This window comes from Branchiostoma floridae, chromosome 1 (assembly GCF_000003815.2).
Source record: "Branchiostoma floridae strain S238N-H82 chromosome 1, Bfl_VNyyK, whole genome shotgun sequence".
NCBI lineage: Eukaryota > Metazoa > Chordata > Leptocardii > Amphioxiformes > Branchiostomatidae > Branchiostoma > Branchiostoma floridae.
Genome location: NC_049979.1, coordinates 15,897,482 through 15,913,484, shown reverse-complemented (window position 1 = coordinate 15,913,484; position 16,003 = coordinate 15,897,482). Strand labels below are relative to the sequence as shown.

At 44.1% G+C, this 16,003-nt stretch overlaps 4 protein-coding genes across 4 annotated transcripts in view; 2 read left to right on the top strand and 2 right to left on the bottom strand.

The window, feature by feature from the left end:
- LOC118410108 (cytidine monophosphate-N-acetylneuraminic acid hydroxylase-like) overlaps window positions 1-3,313 on the top strand; it is a 90,897-nt gene extending 87,584 nt beyond the window's left edge. Inside the window, exons 15-18 of the mRNA XM_035811658.1 lie at window positions 42-157; window positions 282-421; window positions 839-1,029; window positions 2,496-3,313. Of these exons, the coding sequence (XP_035667551.1) occupies window positions 42-157; window positions 282-421; window positions 839-933 (351 nt within the window). The 3' untranslated portion in view covers window positions 934-1,029; window positions 2,496-3,313. The remainder of the gene's footprint in view (window positions 1-41; window positions 158-281; window positions 422-838; window positions 1,030-2,495) is intronic.
- A 790-nt stretch (window positions 3,314-4,103) lies between these two features.
- On the bottom strand, window positions 4,104-8,001 carry LOC118412109 (patched domain-containing protein 3-like). Its single transcript, XM_035814752.1, has 2 exons — window positions 6,513-8,001; window positions 4,104-6,158 (listed from the first exon to the last, which is right to left on the bottom strand). Exons 1-2 carry the CDS (start codon window positions 7,498-7,500, stop codon window positions 4,390-4,392), a joined length of 2,757 nt encoding a protein of 918 aa, XP_035670645.1. The 5' UTR covers window positions 7,501-8,001; the 3' UTR covers window positions 4,104-4,389.
- Window positions 8,002-8,769: 768 nt separating this feature from the next.
- LOC118411935 (6-deoxyerythronolide-B synthase EryA2, modules 3 and 4-like) overlaps window positions 8,770-16,003 on the top strand; it is a 39,231-nt gene continuing 31,997 nt past the window's right edge. Inside the window, exons 1-2 of the mRNA XM_035814459.1 lie at window positions 8,770-9,167; window positions 15,402-15,699. Of these exons, the coding sequence (XP_035670352.1) occupies window positions 15,453-15,699 (247 nt within the window). The 5' untranslated portion in view covers window positions 8,770-9,167; window positions 15,402-15,452. The remainder of the gene's footprint in view (window positions 9,168-15,401; window positions 15,700-16,003) is intronic.
- LOC118410031 (patched domain-containing protein 3-like) lies at window positions 11,166-14,133 on the bottom strand. The gene is made up of 2 exons (XM_035811532.1): window positions 13,650-14,133; window positions 11,166-13,227 (listed from the first exon to the last, which is right to left on the bottom strand). Exons 1-2 carry the CDS (start codon window positions 14,131-14,133, stop codon window positions 11,594-11,596), a joined length of 2,118 nt encoding a protein of 705 aa, XP_035667425.1. The 3' UTR covers window positions 11,166-11,593.

The following is a 16,003-nucleotide window of genomic DNA, read 5'->3' as shown; positions in this document are numbered from 1 at the left end:
TATGCACTTGTGTTCAGATCGCGTCGATTTTTATTGTCCAGATCAAGAACAGGATCGGGGTCCACAGACAGACTGTTCTGCACGGGCTGTTTTGGGACGACCTCTACCTGGGATTCCAGAACCGCCTGTCGCGTGATCCGGACACCTTTCATTTCAAGTAAGAAGTTTAAAATTCCTACTCAAATTGTTACCAGTCACGCTAATTATGTTTCTATGATTGCATTCGATTTACCTGATGTCTGTTTGAGGTTAACCGATGACGTTTCAATCTCCATCCGTAGGTTCTGGAATCACGTGCAGATTCTGCTGTCTCTGCAGCCGCCAGACTGGGAGGGTTTTCTCAGCAGGCAGAGGAGGTTACACAGTGCCAGTGGGAAACTTCCCAGGGCGGTGTGGAAACCGCCACGCAGCAAACCTACAGGTAAGAAACAGAAGCAGACTAAACCGGTAAAGCTTAGGGGAAAATGTGTTTCCGATTACGGTCCTTAAAAACATGGGGTAACGTTAGGTAGGCAGGGATTCTCTTACTTCTTCCTTATTCTCCTGAGATTTTGGTTGAAATGTCCAACAGGTACAGTTTATCCGTGTGTGTAAAACTGAAATGCCACAGGCACTGGTATGTTCAACATCACATAGTGGAGCATAAGTACAAGCACAACTTAACAGAGCGTGGAGCTTGTGCAATCACCTGTTTTCTTGCAAATTACACAAGTTTTCGGTAATTCCTCCCAGGTGACCATCCGTTATGGCAATGGTTCCACAGTGACTTTGAGTCTGACCATATGATGATCCTGTATTTTGTACCACCATTCTAAGATTTTCTTATTTATCTCCACAGTCAACCGTCTACTGGGAGTTCTGGTCCAGGCAAAGGCACTTCTTGTACCAGCGACCATGGCTCTCCTGGCGATTTTGGCCTATAATGTTCTCTAGATCAACTGGGAATACAAAATGCCAAAACAGTGACAGAGCGGAAAACATTTTTTGTCAGATACTCTTGGGACACTCTTGTATAATCACTTGTCGTAATTACCTCCATGAAATGTCATGGAATGGAGGTTATATTTTCTGTTATGTGTCTCTGTCTGTGTAGATGATTACTCAAGAACGGCTGGATGGATTGGTTTCATACTTGTTGTGTTGGTGGGGTGTGATGAAAGCTCGAATCGATGAGATCTTGGGAGCCGTATCTGTCCTTATTATCGATGTAATAATATCAGAAATCACCCCTATATTTGAGATATATTGGTACAGGCATCGTGCTGTATGTGTTTGTTAATGGGCTTAGCTGCAAGCAGATGGTGAGGTGACAGCTGTTTGGGGAACCCCCAGTAGTTTTATTTATGTCTGCTTAGGACTGTTTGAAATATTTGTAACAGTTGGCACAGTAGTTACCTCCATGAAATGTCATGGAGGTTATATTTTCTGTTATGTGTCTCTGTCTGTGTACAAGATTACTCAAGAACGGCTGGATGGATTGGTTTCATACTTGTTGTGTTGGTGGGCTGTGATGAGCTCGAATCGATGTGATTTGGGGCGCCGTATCCGTCGTTATAACCGATGTAATGATATCAGAAATCCCCCATATATCTGCGATATATTGGAACAGGCATCGTGCTTTAAGTGTTTGTTAATGGGTTTAGCTCCAAGCAGATAGTGAGGTGATTTGTATGACAGCTGTTTGGGGAACCCCGAGTTTTTTTAATATGATAATTAGTTTTATTTATGTCTGCTTAGGATATCATGGAGATGTGAAGCGTAAGTATAATTGTAAGAAGTTGAGGTACATTTAACGGTAATGCTTAACAGGTATGGATGTCTCACATACTGTACTGCTGATTTGAGTGACATGGTGATTAAAATGCCATTAGGTCCTCTCATCTTAGATGGGTTGGGTGTCAGAAGTTTTATGGGCGATACAGATGTTCTGATTTCGTTACGATAAGGGACAGTTGTTAGTTGTCTCTTTCGTAGCCAATGGTACTTGTTTTTTAGCAGACGGGGTTGGCGCCAAGTATTCATCTTACAGTTGATGTAGGGCTATCAGAGGAAAGTGTGCATCTCATTTTTGTACCGTGTGAACAGCTGATGTTATGACATATTGGTGGAAAATCAAATCACCATCTGACTAAAGTTGGCCACATCCCTTCTTCTTTCTGAGTTTCCCAACTTCCTCCCACCACACCGCTCTGAGGCACATAGTCGAACCTCAATAATGCTGACAACCTTAGACAGTTTAAATGCCAAACATCAAGCTTAAGGAACACCACGCTACCATATGCCGTCGACCTCTTAAACGCACATTACACAATTAAGTGTCACATTTTAATAATTACTAATCAGATGGACATCCTCTGTGTCATTAAATAAATACACCACTACTTTCCCATAACATTTATAACCATTACTCTCAAATACAACCGACTATAAACATACATACCATCCACAAAAAAGCAATAAATATTTCATGGAGGTATGAGGTCCCCGAACTCTAGTTTTAATGTTAATCTTGCCAACTTAAATGTTGAAAGATAATTTGTGTCGCTGTAATAGGTTTACTAGTTTGTGATTTATTCTAAGCTAGCATAATATGTAACATCACATTTAGATAGAGATGTATAACACAACTAGCATGTTGTGGATCACCACGGGCATGGCTGCTATAGCGAGTGAAGTGAAATTAGACATGTCAAGACTTTGGATGCTACCTCAAAACAACTTTAATGTATCATTTAGTGTGTAACCAAAATATCCTCACTTCGCCGAGGTAAAAATGAGTATCGCAGTGCGGTTACGGACATTCCCTTGTTTGATGAGAGTCATGCCTCAAGAACATTTAAAGAGCATGGGTCCTTCTCTGTTTGAGTGGATCAAATACAGTTTGTACTGAAGCGGGTGGGTTATGCCACGAAGAATTTTACCGGTTCATACAAACAAACCCCTGGTAATGGCTGAACATTTGAGGTAATCACCAACTCCTGCATACTACGCATTTTTTGATAGGGCTCGGGTGAAGAATTATTTCATGAAAAAATGCGAGTAGGGCTTTCCGTATGAACACCAAAGTTTCGAATTCTTATCTTATTTAGTTTTTTTTATTACTTTCTGTACAAAGACGGGTTTAAAGGGAGAGTAATTAACCTGATAGTTACAGACGAAACAAAATGTATGTTACATTTTACAACCTGATTATTTAGGTAATAGTAATAGTGACATCTATAAAACTCAATTGTAATACTTAATCCCCATCCTTCAACATAATACGCGTCGGCATATAAAACTGATAATGGAATAAAATCTGATCAAGGTTTCATTTTGACTCTTTATTTGATCATATGATATATTCGTCGCACGTATTTTCCACGTGCGTCATACTGTTGAAATCAATGTCTGTCTGATCGCTCAATATTGCCATGGTATCAGATACACACACACACCTTTTTCGTTGCATGCCGGATAGGCCGATCTGGTAAAAAATGTCAATGTCCCTGGTTAGTGCCGGTCAGGGAGCAACATACAACTCAGTATCAGAGCCATACAGTGGTATATATACGCCCTTTCAGACAATTCCTAACTGAAAGAAACATAACGTTACATGTACGTTCGGATGCGGCTGCATGAGGAAAGTTACTTTATAATAAGGGCAAATAAACAGTTTTCGAATCCATATCTATATCTATATCTATATGGTTGAAAATCTATCATGGTAACGTTGGTAACATATATCTGGATTTAGCGGAGATCCGTAGCCCAATCACATTCATGCAGTACTGTTGCACCTCACACACGCAAAGTACTATTGGGAGATACCATTCTGATGACGTGGGGATGCCATTTTGATGACGTCTCATTTCGAGCAGGTGATCTGTTATATTTCTGTTGACCGCTAGAGACCGCTTTGAGAAAGGCGACGGCCAAATATCGTCGCTGCTGCTTCACGACAGCTGGAGTAGGAAAGTTTAAGAAACGCCCAGCCCTCCCTCCTCTCTCTCTCTTCCTCCATCTATATCTATAATACCGATAGAGCTGATGATAGAACACGTATGTAGAAGTTCTTGCCTTATTCAGTGACTGTCCACTTAAGAAACACAAGACAAAACAAATTTGCATGCAAGAGTTTTTTTATTGAAAATTTTAACAGGGAATACATACTATAATACATGCTGAGGATGGCAGGTGCAGACCAGTCAGCATTTTATCATTCAGATGGATTTGGTAAATCATGTGTGCATCATATGTATACCAGTGATAAGGCAAATGCAGCGAATACCCAAGGTAAAATGAAAATGTATTCCACAATTACGCACTTAGAATAATATGAACAGTGTTTCTCTGGTTCGGTTCGGTATGGTTTACATGTCCTCGCTGTTAGTATGTGTTCGTCTTTTATTAGCTGTCCAATTCAAATGCAGGGTTGGTATGTTGACACTCTGAAGGTAGGCGTTTAGGATCTCCACTTCTGCACTGATAATTCGCGAGTTCCACCTCACCGCCCTTCCGCTGCGTTTCCAGTTGGCCAGTTTGTTCCTTTAAACCATTCTGGCAAGTTGGCATTTTGTTGTCTATGGAATACCTGCGCTTGTTTCCACACACATCTTGTCCTAAGAAGGTCAGCACTACGGGAAGGATAACTAGCCCGTGAAATGCGCCCAGCAGAATGACCAGGAACATGGTTTTAAAAAATGTGCGGAAGATGTAGGAGGGAGCAGTGGACAAAGCTGCCACACCCAATATTGTGGACAGGGCACCTTGCAGAATGGGCATGCCTAAGCTATACAGGGCGAACACCGCTCGAGCATTGCTACTGTCTTCTTTACAGGACACGTAGGCATAAGTGACGTGAGCAGAGAAGTCGACAGAAAAGCCGATACACATTATGATGTTGATCATGGAAATGGCGTCTAGATTGACGTCCCAGAAGGTCATGTACCCCACCACCCCCGTGCAGATGGACGCGATGGACAGGGTCACCCAGATGGAGCAGACGGGGTGGGGCACAAGGACAAGGGCTACCACGAACATGGTGGCTGTGGCGATACCCAGGTTCTGCAGGGTGTTGGGAAGGATGGCGATGTACTGATCATAGAAAATAAAGCTAGGGTGGTAAACCGTGGTCTGGAAAGGGCTCTGATCAGCAAGTTCTCTCATCTTGATAACCAAATCCTTTTCACGGACAGAACTTGAAATTTCTTTCGTTTGAACCAGGAAACGAGAAGCGAGAATTTCGCTTTTGTTGTCGTTGAACTCGATGTCGAGCTCATACCGTTTGAATCGAGGAATTGTGAGAAAATGGTGCCTGAGATTTGTAATGAATGGTTCTTTGCTTGAGGCATTCAGACCTGGAATGATACCTGAGAACTGATCAATGAAATCAAGGTAATCGCGTAGCCAAGATTCTGATTCATTTTTCCCCGCAGTAAAGTCTGTCACCTCAAACCGGCTTAGAGCATTTTCAACTTGGCCTTGAACGGTGGCCTCCCAATATTCTAGCTCATCAGTGAAGATAACCGAAATTTTGGCACCATAGGTCGTAAAATGCTGATCATCTTTGTTGTTGTAACTCACTACATAGGAGTCATCAGCAGCAAGGTTACTCAGACGGATGCCCTCTCTTGCCTGCAGGCATCCCCATATGGCACAACCCAGGTACCCAGCAAACACTAACATGACCACAACCTTTACCCATGTTTTGGTTATAAAATGTCCAAAATAATGTTTGAAAAAGGTCATGACAGCATGGTCACTACCCGAGAATTCCCCCCTCTCGTTAACTCCCGCCATGGTGTTACCTGTGCAGAACAGGCGATAGCAACCCGACCTATCTTCGACCTCGTGAGGAGTAGCCACCGGCATGCAGGTAGCTGCGTGGCGGTTGCCTTTCTCACGGCGACCTACATATACCATGCAGGCTCCGAAGAAGGTTATTTGAAAGAAGTAATCAAAAAGCACAGCTACCCCGGTGTAGATGCAGAAAACGCGGATGGCCGGGAACACCGTAATGGCGCCGATCCCGAAGGCCAGCCCGTCCGTGACGGTTGTTATGGTGATGGAGACCGCAGCCTCCGCGTACGTCTCTCCCATCCGCTCCTCCACGCTGCCTCCGGGATGGGTCTTCCTCCAGGCCGCCAGCATGATGAACATGTCGTCCACACCGATCCCTGTATGGTCAAGTAGACGGTTTACAATACACAAAAAACTGAAATCCTGCTTAGTGGATAATTAGTTTTTCCCCATATTCGGGAACTACTGACCCTCTACTGATGTCAAGCAAGCATTTCCAGTGCTGAAGATACAGGTATGACTCGGGCAGTTAGATGAGAGTCAGATATACACTGGGTTATCTCCAGTCATGCTCGTGTGTCATATGCAAAATATATAACATAAATAAAATGTGCAATGCATATTGACTAGTTACGGCGGGTAATGCCTCAAAGTGGGATAGTCAATTAAATTGCTAGATAACACTTTGCCTTGACCCGTTGGGTTATAAAGCTAGCATAAATCTCACTCACCTACGATGAGGAACGGCATGGAGGCCACCACGCTGGTGAATGTGACCCCACAGTACAGACACAGCCCCATGGAGGACACCACCGCCATGCCTGCGGACAGGACGCCGAGCATGCCCAGCCACGGCTTGGTGCGGACCATGTCCAGCATCATGCAGGAGAGGATGGAGAAGGTGATGAGGACCGTGAAGGTGATGGAAAAACGCGGGATGATGCGGGCCGTCAGGGCGGACAGTTCCTCCTCGAGAGACTGGGACGAGGTTCGGGAAACGTCGATAATGTCCGATTCAAAATTGCCCATGTAGGACAAAAAGGCCTTTTCCCATTCCTCACTCAATTTATCATCTTCGGAATTTCCGCTGCGTAGGTAGAAGGTCAGTTTGAAGGCGGCAGCGGTGCTGACGTCGTCCGCTCTTGGCCCTAGAGTTACCCCTCCCAGGGTGGCTCCGCTGAAGAGTCGAGCCCCATCAGGTAGATTTGTCCAGGGGTAACCAATGGTCGTGTTTTCATCCTTCTCCAATGTGAAGTTAAGAAGGTGGTACCCATCGACTACACACTGAGATTGCCACATGGCACACAAGTCCTCAAATGTGTAGTTTGTCCCAGACATTTCTAACGATATCCCGGTAATGTTACGGTAGACAGAATGGATCTCTGACAGCACCGCTAAACTCAGAATGTCGTGTCCTTTACTCGTCACAATGACGCTGGCCGATCTGCCGAATGTTACCAGTCTGGAAGCCTGGAAATCATTAGAGTCATTGACAGGGAAGTGTACTCGGACAACAGCGCGCTCTGTCTTCCCCTGTCCATTATCAGGTGTGTACAATCCTTCCACAGATGACTCTGACTCAAGGAAATACATTCCCGCTCCAAGACCAGCTGCTAGCATAACGGGAAGAACAAGGAATGGGAGGGGATGTCGTGCCAGGAAGCCTCCATACAGGGCAAACAGACGACTTATTCGCCTTGCGATGCAGTCGTAAGCCATGTTTCACCGCTCACGGCTTGCTGATATAGTCACACCATGTCCAGGTGAGACAGTGGGAAGATATTAACATAAATCCTCATGTTCTGGATTTTCAGGTGCTGGGTCGAAATCTGTGACCTTTGCCCTGGAGATAAACGGACGCATGCGCCATGAGTGTCGTCTGGTCTTCTGGGGCCGCTTACAAAAGACGGATATCAAGTATTCTTCTTTCCAGAGGTGCCTCATTGATGTGAAATAGAGCATAACCGAGTTGGCCCCATGTGGTTTGTCATTCTTAATCTTCAACCTCTTCACCGCATTTAGGGCATAAACGGACGCATGCGCCACGTGTGTCTTCTGGTCTTCTGGGGCCGCTTACAGAAGACGGATATCAAGTATTCTTCTTTCCAGAGGTGCCTCGATGTGAAATAGAGCATAACCGAGTTGGCCCCGTGTGGTTTGTCATTCTTAATCTTCAACCTCTTCACCGTATTTAGGTCGCCCGCAGCTCTCTCCTGTCCAGAGCTGTTTGCCGTTCACACGGTGCCGAAAACGAGCGAAGGTGCTGGCGGACACCTGTTATGTCATGGTAAATAGCTGTACAAACACATGCCCAAATAGCAGTGATCGCTAGGAAAACAGCAAATATGCTGCCACACCCATGTGGCCACGCCCTAAAATAAATATAACAACAGCTCTTCAGTTGATTCCATATGAGCCGTGCCGACAGAAAAAGCTGACCTGTTCCTTTGTCAATACGAACTAAATTCTATTTCAGCTGCTTCGCTTACTACTAGTATATCCAACCATAGTTATTGCGCACAAGCCGTAAGCGTGGCTTTAAGAAGAAGAGAAAAATAGTAGACTTCCCAAAGAAAGAAATCGATCCATATTTGAATCCAGACGTAAAACTGACAACTGCAAAATACAGAAATGCTCTCAAGATATTTCGTCTACCACAATAATAGGAACTTTCACAGGGCGTCTTGTTTCTGTCTCCGGAAATTGGATGCTTGTCCTGTATCTTTACAAGCACCATTCTAATTATAATTTACATGATACGAAAGAAAGGTGTATAACATGTTTCAGGGTTTTACATACTAGCAACATAACAGTGGATGGATACATACATGTGGTATGTATGTGCATATGTTTGCATTGCTTAGCCGGTAAAACGTTTTATGGCGTAACGCACCAGGTTTGTACCGAAGACTTATATCCGGACAGATTTAACTGATCCACTCACACCGGGAAGGAGTGTTGGGCTCTTTTTTTTATCTATGCTGTGACTACACCCCATCATTAGCAGCTGTGCTGAACTTAATAACATTATTACAATACAGCACGCTGGCGAGTAGCGGTGAGGTGGGCATTTACTTTTCGTTTGAAGTTCTGTAAGTCTCTAGTATCTACAATAATGTCTTGTGGGAGGCAGTTCCATAGCTTTACGGTAGCAGGAAGAAAGGTTCTTCTGTGACAGGAGGAGGTTGACTTGACAGGTTCTAGGGCTGCACTGTGTTGGGATGTTGACAGACGTGTTTCTCGGCGGTGTACGTAGGGCTCAGGTAGTAGGTCGTTCAGTAGTGGTGGTACGTCTCGGTGGTACATCCGGTGTAGAAGTGATAGGGCCCCAACATTTCTCCGCTGTTCTAACGGCTGGATCTGGATACTGTCCAATGAGTCTTGAGGTAGGTTTATTATCTTGACTGCCCTTCTTTGAATGCCATCTAGCGAACTAAGGGATTTTGCGTCGCTGGGTGGCTCTCTCAAAAATGTCCTATCCAAGGGGCATCCAGAACCAAAGCGATACTTAGTAGTATGTTCATCTGAGCGAAGTGAGGAAATTCCCATTTCCCAAGACATCTCAACGTCGGAGCATATCAGGGGACTCGGACACAGGACCTGGAATTTGAGCCAAACACCCTTTGCTACGTGGCTACGCAATGACAAAAAAAAAAAAACGACCGACCGAACAACCAACCAACCAAACAAACAAACAAACATCTCTGGAAAGTTACAGTGGTGCTATTTGTAGACAGCACCCAAAGACACTCACAGTCAATAGGCAGGTGAAGTCTTTGATTATGAAAGCATCACAGTACATTGCTTACGGGACAAGGAAGTTGTTGTAATTGCATGGGCCCATATGTGCTGCCACACCCTAGCTGAATTCAGCCTCAAGGCTATTGGCCTACAAAAAGGTCACTCTCTTACGAAATCGACTTGGTCATCGGCCTGTAGTACAAAAATCTAGATCTAGGCTTACTGTCCGACCTAGAAGACACAGATGCATGCACTCAAGGTTAGCAATGTGTAAACAACGTCAGTGCCCCACCGACCGTGAGGAATGAAAACAGCACTTTTCAATGAGTCTGAAGAGTTAGTATTGGCATTTTAGGATGCCTTTACACTCGCGTCTTTTATCATGAAAACCACGCCGGGTGAGCAAAGAGTGTCTCGATGAGACGTGCCGTGTCTCACGCCCTTTCCAGCATAGGCTGCGACAGCTGAGTGACCAAATATTTGATAGTTTAACAGATTCCATTACATATACAAAGAACGAGAATTCCGACGTTTTCGGTGTGTCCTGCTGTGTTTTGAATCAAGCCTTTGCATCGTGCATCACATTAAAAAAAGTGGCACTCAAGCCAATCTTGGTCGTTCAAAGGTCACTCAGCAATCGCCCTCTAATAGAAATACGCTTTGGGCAAATCTCGGATAGCATTTAAGAGAAATCCACACATGCATGGTTACTGTTCCTAATTCAGTCGTTTGACTTTCCTAAGTCAACGACCGCCTGTACAGACGACCTTTTTTTCTTTTTCTACAGACGACTGTTAGCGTAGAAAGTTTCCGGTCCATTTATGCAAATCTCCGCTTCGGTCGTCTCACTCTTTACATAACAACACGTGCGGTAACAAACAGTCAGTAATTCCCCAATAGACACTACGTCAAATATCTTTTCTGCAAACAATGGCCGTTGATTAATGAGTTAATTATCAGTCTGATTGTCTGAAATTGAGAACGCTTAAAAAGATCATGAGTTTTAACACTTCAGCGAATGTCCGTCTACCCAGTATTAATGCATAAAATAAATCTACTAGCTAAACGTTTGACGCTAATCGCATCTGGAAAGTTGTACGAGAGACTCCCATTGTGATAGCAACCTTCATTACATATAAACGATTCGAGGTTATAAGAAAAGTCAGGTATCAAACGTCAACATCTTCCTAAAGTAGCGTATTTGTGACGTGCTAATGACAAAATGAATGGAACTGTAAATTGCAGATGAAGGCTGTAACACGCCAGGCAGTTGGGAGTCAGTGATGACCATGGACTTGGTACGCAGAAACAAATTGAATGTATGAAACCTTCCCCTTTTTGTCGATCAGTTCTTAGATTGGATGAAGGCTTCTTGAAATTCTCGACAGTTTGATTTTTCTAATCGAAAATTGTTTGGAAAACGTCATTAGAGTCCTTATATGATAGAATTTCAGCAAACCAAAATGAGAGTACATCGAATATCGAGACCAGGCTTCGGGAACGTGAGGTACCTGGTGGCATTAACTGTGGGGATTATACAAAGTACAAAATACATTGATTATACAAATATTACAATATCAAACGTTGCAATGTGGTGGTCAGCGATGATTCATGAGGTATGTTAAACACAAATTTTAGCTTGTAGCTTTATTTTCATGCATCAATACATACATATGGAGTTAGGTGCAGTAACCAAACAACAGGAGGTGATTCGTGACATTTCCGTTTACCTCTTCAGGTTCGGACATAAGCATCACATATAACATGTCGCGAATGAAGTGTCATAATGGTTTAAACAACTAATGAGATCTACACAAATTCATACATTTACAAATCTAAGGTGCTGAAATATCATGATCTATCAAAATAGCACCACATTTTTGCTGATAACAGTACATGGTCTAGCTTGAGCGTTAGAAGCATTTAGGCCATACAGACGAGCGGTTATTAACATCAAAGTGATCGAGAAGAATTTGATTACGGAGGGTAAATCTGTGAGACGTGTGTATTTTGTGCCTTACGGCACGGATACATTGCGATTAAAAATGAGAACAATTACATAATCTATGGACTAGTGAAGACTAGGTCTTGAATTTTGTCTCCTTACAGTGCCATTGACTTCATAAGATGATTCATTTCTCGGAGCCCATGTACAGTGCAGATTATTGCATATTGAAGACAGACATACCGGAAGAAAAAAGAGAGCATGCACGGAACCACATAGAATCGTGAAGAATAGAATTTTGAAATAATTTCGAAACAGTGCAGTGTCAGATGTAGAGAGAACGGCGACCGCACATAACGTCGCTACGAAGTGTTGCAGTGACACAGGCCCTACTATGGAGGACATAGCTGTCTGCTTCGTGCCAGCGGTAGGAACACTAACAAACAGTAGCAACAATCGCAGGGAGTACTCAACCGAGAATGAAGCTGCTAGGGCAAATGACATGAAACTGTTGATGTCAAGTGTAATTCCCCAGAGTACAGAAAAACCAACGATACCAATACTTATGGAGGCACAGGACATGGCCGAAAACAAGGCCAATATTGGATTAAGAGTAAGGAGAAAGACAAATCCAAGTAAGCTCCCTCCCAGTACTACGGAGAATCTAATCGCTTCTGACAATATCTGTGTCAACATGTCGGCGAAGAAAAGTGACGGATGGAACACCAGAGCGTCCACATTGTATTTCTGTATGGTTTCCTGAAACTCATGAACAGCTTTAACGATATCTCGGAATTTATAAGTGCCCTTTGTCTGAAGGACGAAACGGGAGCACAATATTGTGGTATTGTCCAGCACGACGTCCGGGGTGTATGAGCAATGCAACTTATAAGGCAAAAACTCAAACTTCAAGACGGTCATAAAGTTGTCTTGATTGTCAGCTGGGACACCGGCTGAACGGACAAAGCTGAGAAACTCCGACAACCAAAACCGCCCTTCGTCTGTCTCGTTGATATTATACATGTACCTGCTGTGTTCCATGTCGGCCTTTAGCTCGAGTAAGCCATTCAAAGACTCCTCACGCCAATAGTCATTTCCATTCACAACGACAACAGACACGGGTGGGCCGAACTTACCAAAGAACCGCTCTTCGGCATTGTAAAAGGTAGCTGAGACACAGTCGTCTGCGACAACACTGCGTAGATTAAAATCTATCTGTAGATTAAGACAACCCCACACACCTACACCGATGTATATCAGATAGCAACTTCCGACCAGAACCTTCCCCACAGACATAGCTAGAAATGTATCAATGCATCTGTGCAAAAGTCCTGCAAGACTTCTCTTATCTGCTTGCCATGGTTCTGCATCATGCAAAGAATGTCCCCCAGCACAGAAGATTTTGTAAATCAATGGTTTGTCACTTGCTTCGGACCTCGGCAACACTGTCCTGCACACTGCATACGCATGCCTGTTTAACTTTTCTCTTCGTCCATCCAAACCAAACAATGCCACAAGAAAAGTGCACTGATAAAGAAGCACGAAGACAGTAACAAGAGATGAGAAAAGAAAGAAGGTTCTTAAGCCGGGAAAGTCTGTAACACTGCTGACTCCGTAGGTGACGGCTAGTATGACCGCGGTACAGGTCATGGGCACCCCGGTCTCGCGGAGGGTCCGCCCCAGGCGCTCTGGTACCGCCGCGGTCTCGTCTGTCCGCCACCACGATGTGGCCAGGTGTAGTCTGTTTGTCGCTTCAAGTCCTGGGTGACAAATAAGAAACACCAAACTGTCATGCAATTTGTATACTTATTTTTCCTTTTCATGAAATCAACATCACCAATGCGTTATAAAAGTACACAGTATCAATGCAATGAACGAAGACCAATATTGAAGCTTTGTGCATGTGACCCTGTGGGTTAAATACACTAGTCTTGAATGGATCTGCCGTTAGTAATTATACAATGTCTACTTCATTCCAGCTGATCTGTGCGCCATATAACGTCACAAAATGTAAAAAAATAACTGCAGAAGAACTTGGTGATGATTTAAGGTTACATGTAATCAAAACTGTCCGAAGTTAAGGTGTGGTCGATGGCAAGTTGTAAATATGAATTAAACTTGCATCAGCTGCGTAACATATTAAGATACAAATATTTCAATTGGAAAAATGCATATTTCTTACCTAACATAGGAAAGGAAATGAGACCAATTGGAGAGATAAACATGAACCGCGACCAGAGCAGAATCCCGAATGTCGACAGGAAAGCTAGTGCCAGGGCCAACAGACCGGCCATTCCGACCAACACTTTGGCTCGAACCCAGTCTGCGCTTAATGATATAGAACACACCATACTGACAAGGGCGAACATCAGTGAAAATCGGCGAGCAACGGCAACGGTCGTGTCCATAATGTCTGTTTCAAGTGTTCTGGATGTAAGAGGCACCGCAGTGATGTTGTCTGTGGAAAGTTCTAACACTTTGCGAGTGAAGGCCTGCTCCCATTTTTGAGCTTTGCCTCCATCATGTTGGAGATGGTAATATAGCTGAAAGGCTCTCGCTCGTTCCAGTGTTCCTCCTTCTGAGAGAAATTCAACCCCGCCGATCTGATGGCCGGTAAACATGGAAACATTCTCGCGGTAGCTCACTATTGGGAAGGTGATGTTCATTGCTGCCTTATCAGATCGACTAGAGGAGAGTAGACGCACGTTTTACTTCTCCTCGCGCATAGATCTTCGTAGGTTAGACTACGTCCAACATCAATAACAGACATTGTCACTATTGCTTGGTGTATTGTATGTACTTTTCTTGCAAGTTCGCAATTCAACATGTTGTCGTCTTCCTTTGCTGATACGATGATTTTGCCGAAGTTACCATCGTCCGTCTGTCTGTTTGGTAAGAAATCGGAATAGTTGGTAGGGAAACAGCGACAGATGACTGCTTGGTTTTGGCTCGTTCGTCCGTTTTCGGGGCTGAACAAATACAAAATGTCCCATTCGGCTTGAATGAATATGAAACCGATCCCCAAAATGCCCGCGAGTAGTACAGAACTTAATCAGGAAAGGGACGGGTTTACGTGCCACCAGCTTTCCGTAGAGATCGTACAGACGACTGAGGTGATGCTGGGTCGTTTTCATCCTGCAGTTGTATGAAACAGGCATGATTACTGCACTGGAGACGGTAAAGCCTGTTCTGACCTTAAAATCAAACAAACCACTTCCAGACACAATGCCCTCACGGTGCAGTGGTGAAAATACACTTGTGTACACGGAGATACACCGTCTTGACAGGGTGTTGGATTACCTGGGCGGGGTAACTTCTCTCCTAGGACAAATATAAATATACCCTCCCTTATATTTAGAACAAGGGACAACTTAAATAGACTCTGGGCTCTATCAACAAAGCAGTTGATAGGAGAGAAGGTGCCCGTGAATAGAAGGCGAAGAAATTGATGATGAAAAATTGATGGTTGACACAAAACAAATGTATGTTTCTTGCTTTTACGGCTGAGTGCTCAAGTAGGTCACCTTTCTGCAGTCTAAAGATGAAAAGCCTTTACATTGGTCTGTGTTTCATACGACCAACGTTCTTGACAAGACGCTCTTCCTCACAGACTCCGCCCTTTACCTGGCACATGCAACCAATAGGGACGCAGTAGTGGTTTCATAACATAGTCTATACACAAACGAGATCACGTTTCCTTGATAAAGGGGTGGAGACCTGAACCTGATTGGCCCATACGCCTTCCATAACAGAATACCATTATACAAGATCTAGAGCTTGACAAGCTCTTCTATAGAATGCATTAAACAGTAGAACATTTCTCTGGGGTACCGTACTGACACCGAGCAGTCCTAAAGATATGACATGCCGTATGGGTTGAACCAGAAAATATGGTTTTAGCTATTTTGTCATTGTAATTGTTCTATTTTGCTAGAGCTCGTTCAGTGAGGACGGCGCAGAAGAAATATAGGGAAAGTGTTTCAGCATGGACGGAAAGGTAGCGATTGTCGGCATCGGTTGCCGCTACCCCGGCGGTGTTAACACACCAGGGGACTTCTGGACCATGTTGGCGGAGGGAAGGGACTGCACCATCCCGCCTCCAGACGACAGGTTCGACACTTCGTTCTTCTGGCATCCCAACAGAACACCGGGCAAACTTTACAATCGACGTGGTGGCTACCTACAGTGCAACGTGTTTGAATTCGACCGGCAGTTCTTCAAAATCCCGCCAGGTAAGCCATATTTATCCCAGGCATTGTGACAGAGATTATAATCTTTGGTTTTTGGTACTTCTCTGTGACGACGTTTGACGTTCTGAATACCCCTGTCACGTTGCGCGACAATCGATCGGACGACGACTCTGCGAGCTCTAAATGACATTTTTGGCAGTAATACGTCAGGTGTTTTCTCAATCAGCGCCCGATTATTGGTAATAGTCGGTGATTTTAGGAGTCGTTCCATGCTCGCCGTGCACCGAAACCTAGTCTTATAAAATAACATCAGCAACTAGTCGCCGTTGATCTTTGAGGTACACTT

Bases quoted from the DNA above. Each gene is read 5' to 3' on its own strand.
- LOC118412109 (XM_035814752.1), bottom strand. From the start codon at position 7,500: ATGGCTTACGACTGCATCGCAAGGCGAATAAGTCGTCTGTTTGCCCTG. The intron at 6,159-6,512 runs GTGAGTGAGATT...TTGACCATACAG, and splicing joins CATGCCGTTCCTCATCGTAG to GGATCGGTGTGGACGACATG.
- LOC118410031 (XM_035811532.1), bottom strand. From the start codon at position 14,133: ATGAACATCACCTTCCCAATAGTGAGCTACCGCGAGAATGTTTCCATG. The intron at 13,228-13,649 runs GTAAGAAATATG...TTTGTCACCCAG, and splicing joins CATTTCCTTTCCTATGTTAG to GACTTGAAGCGACAAACAGA.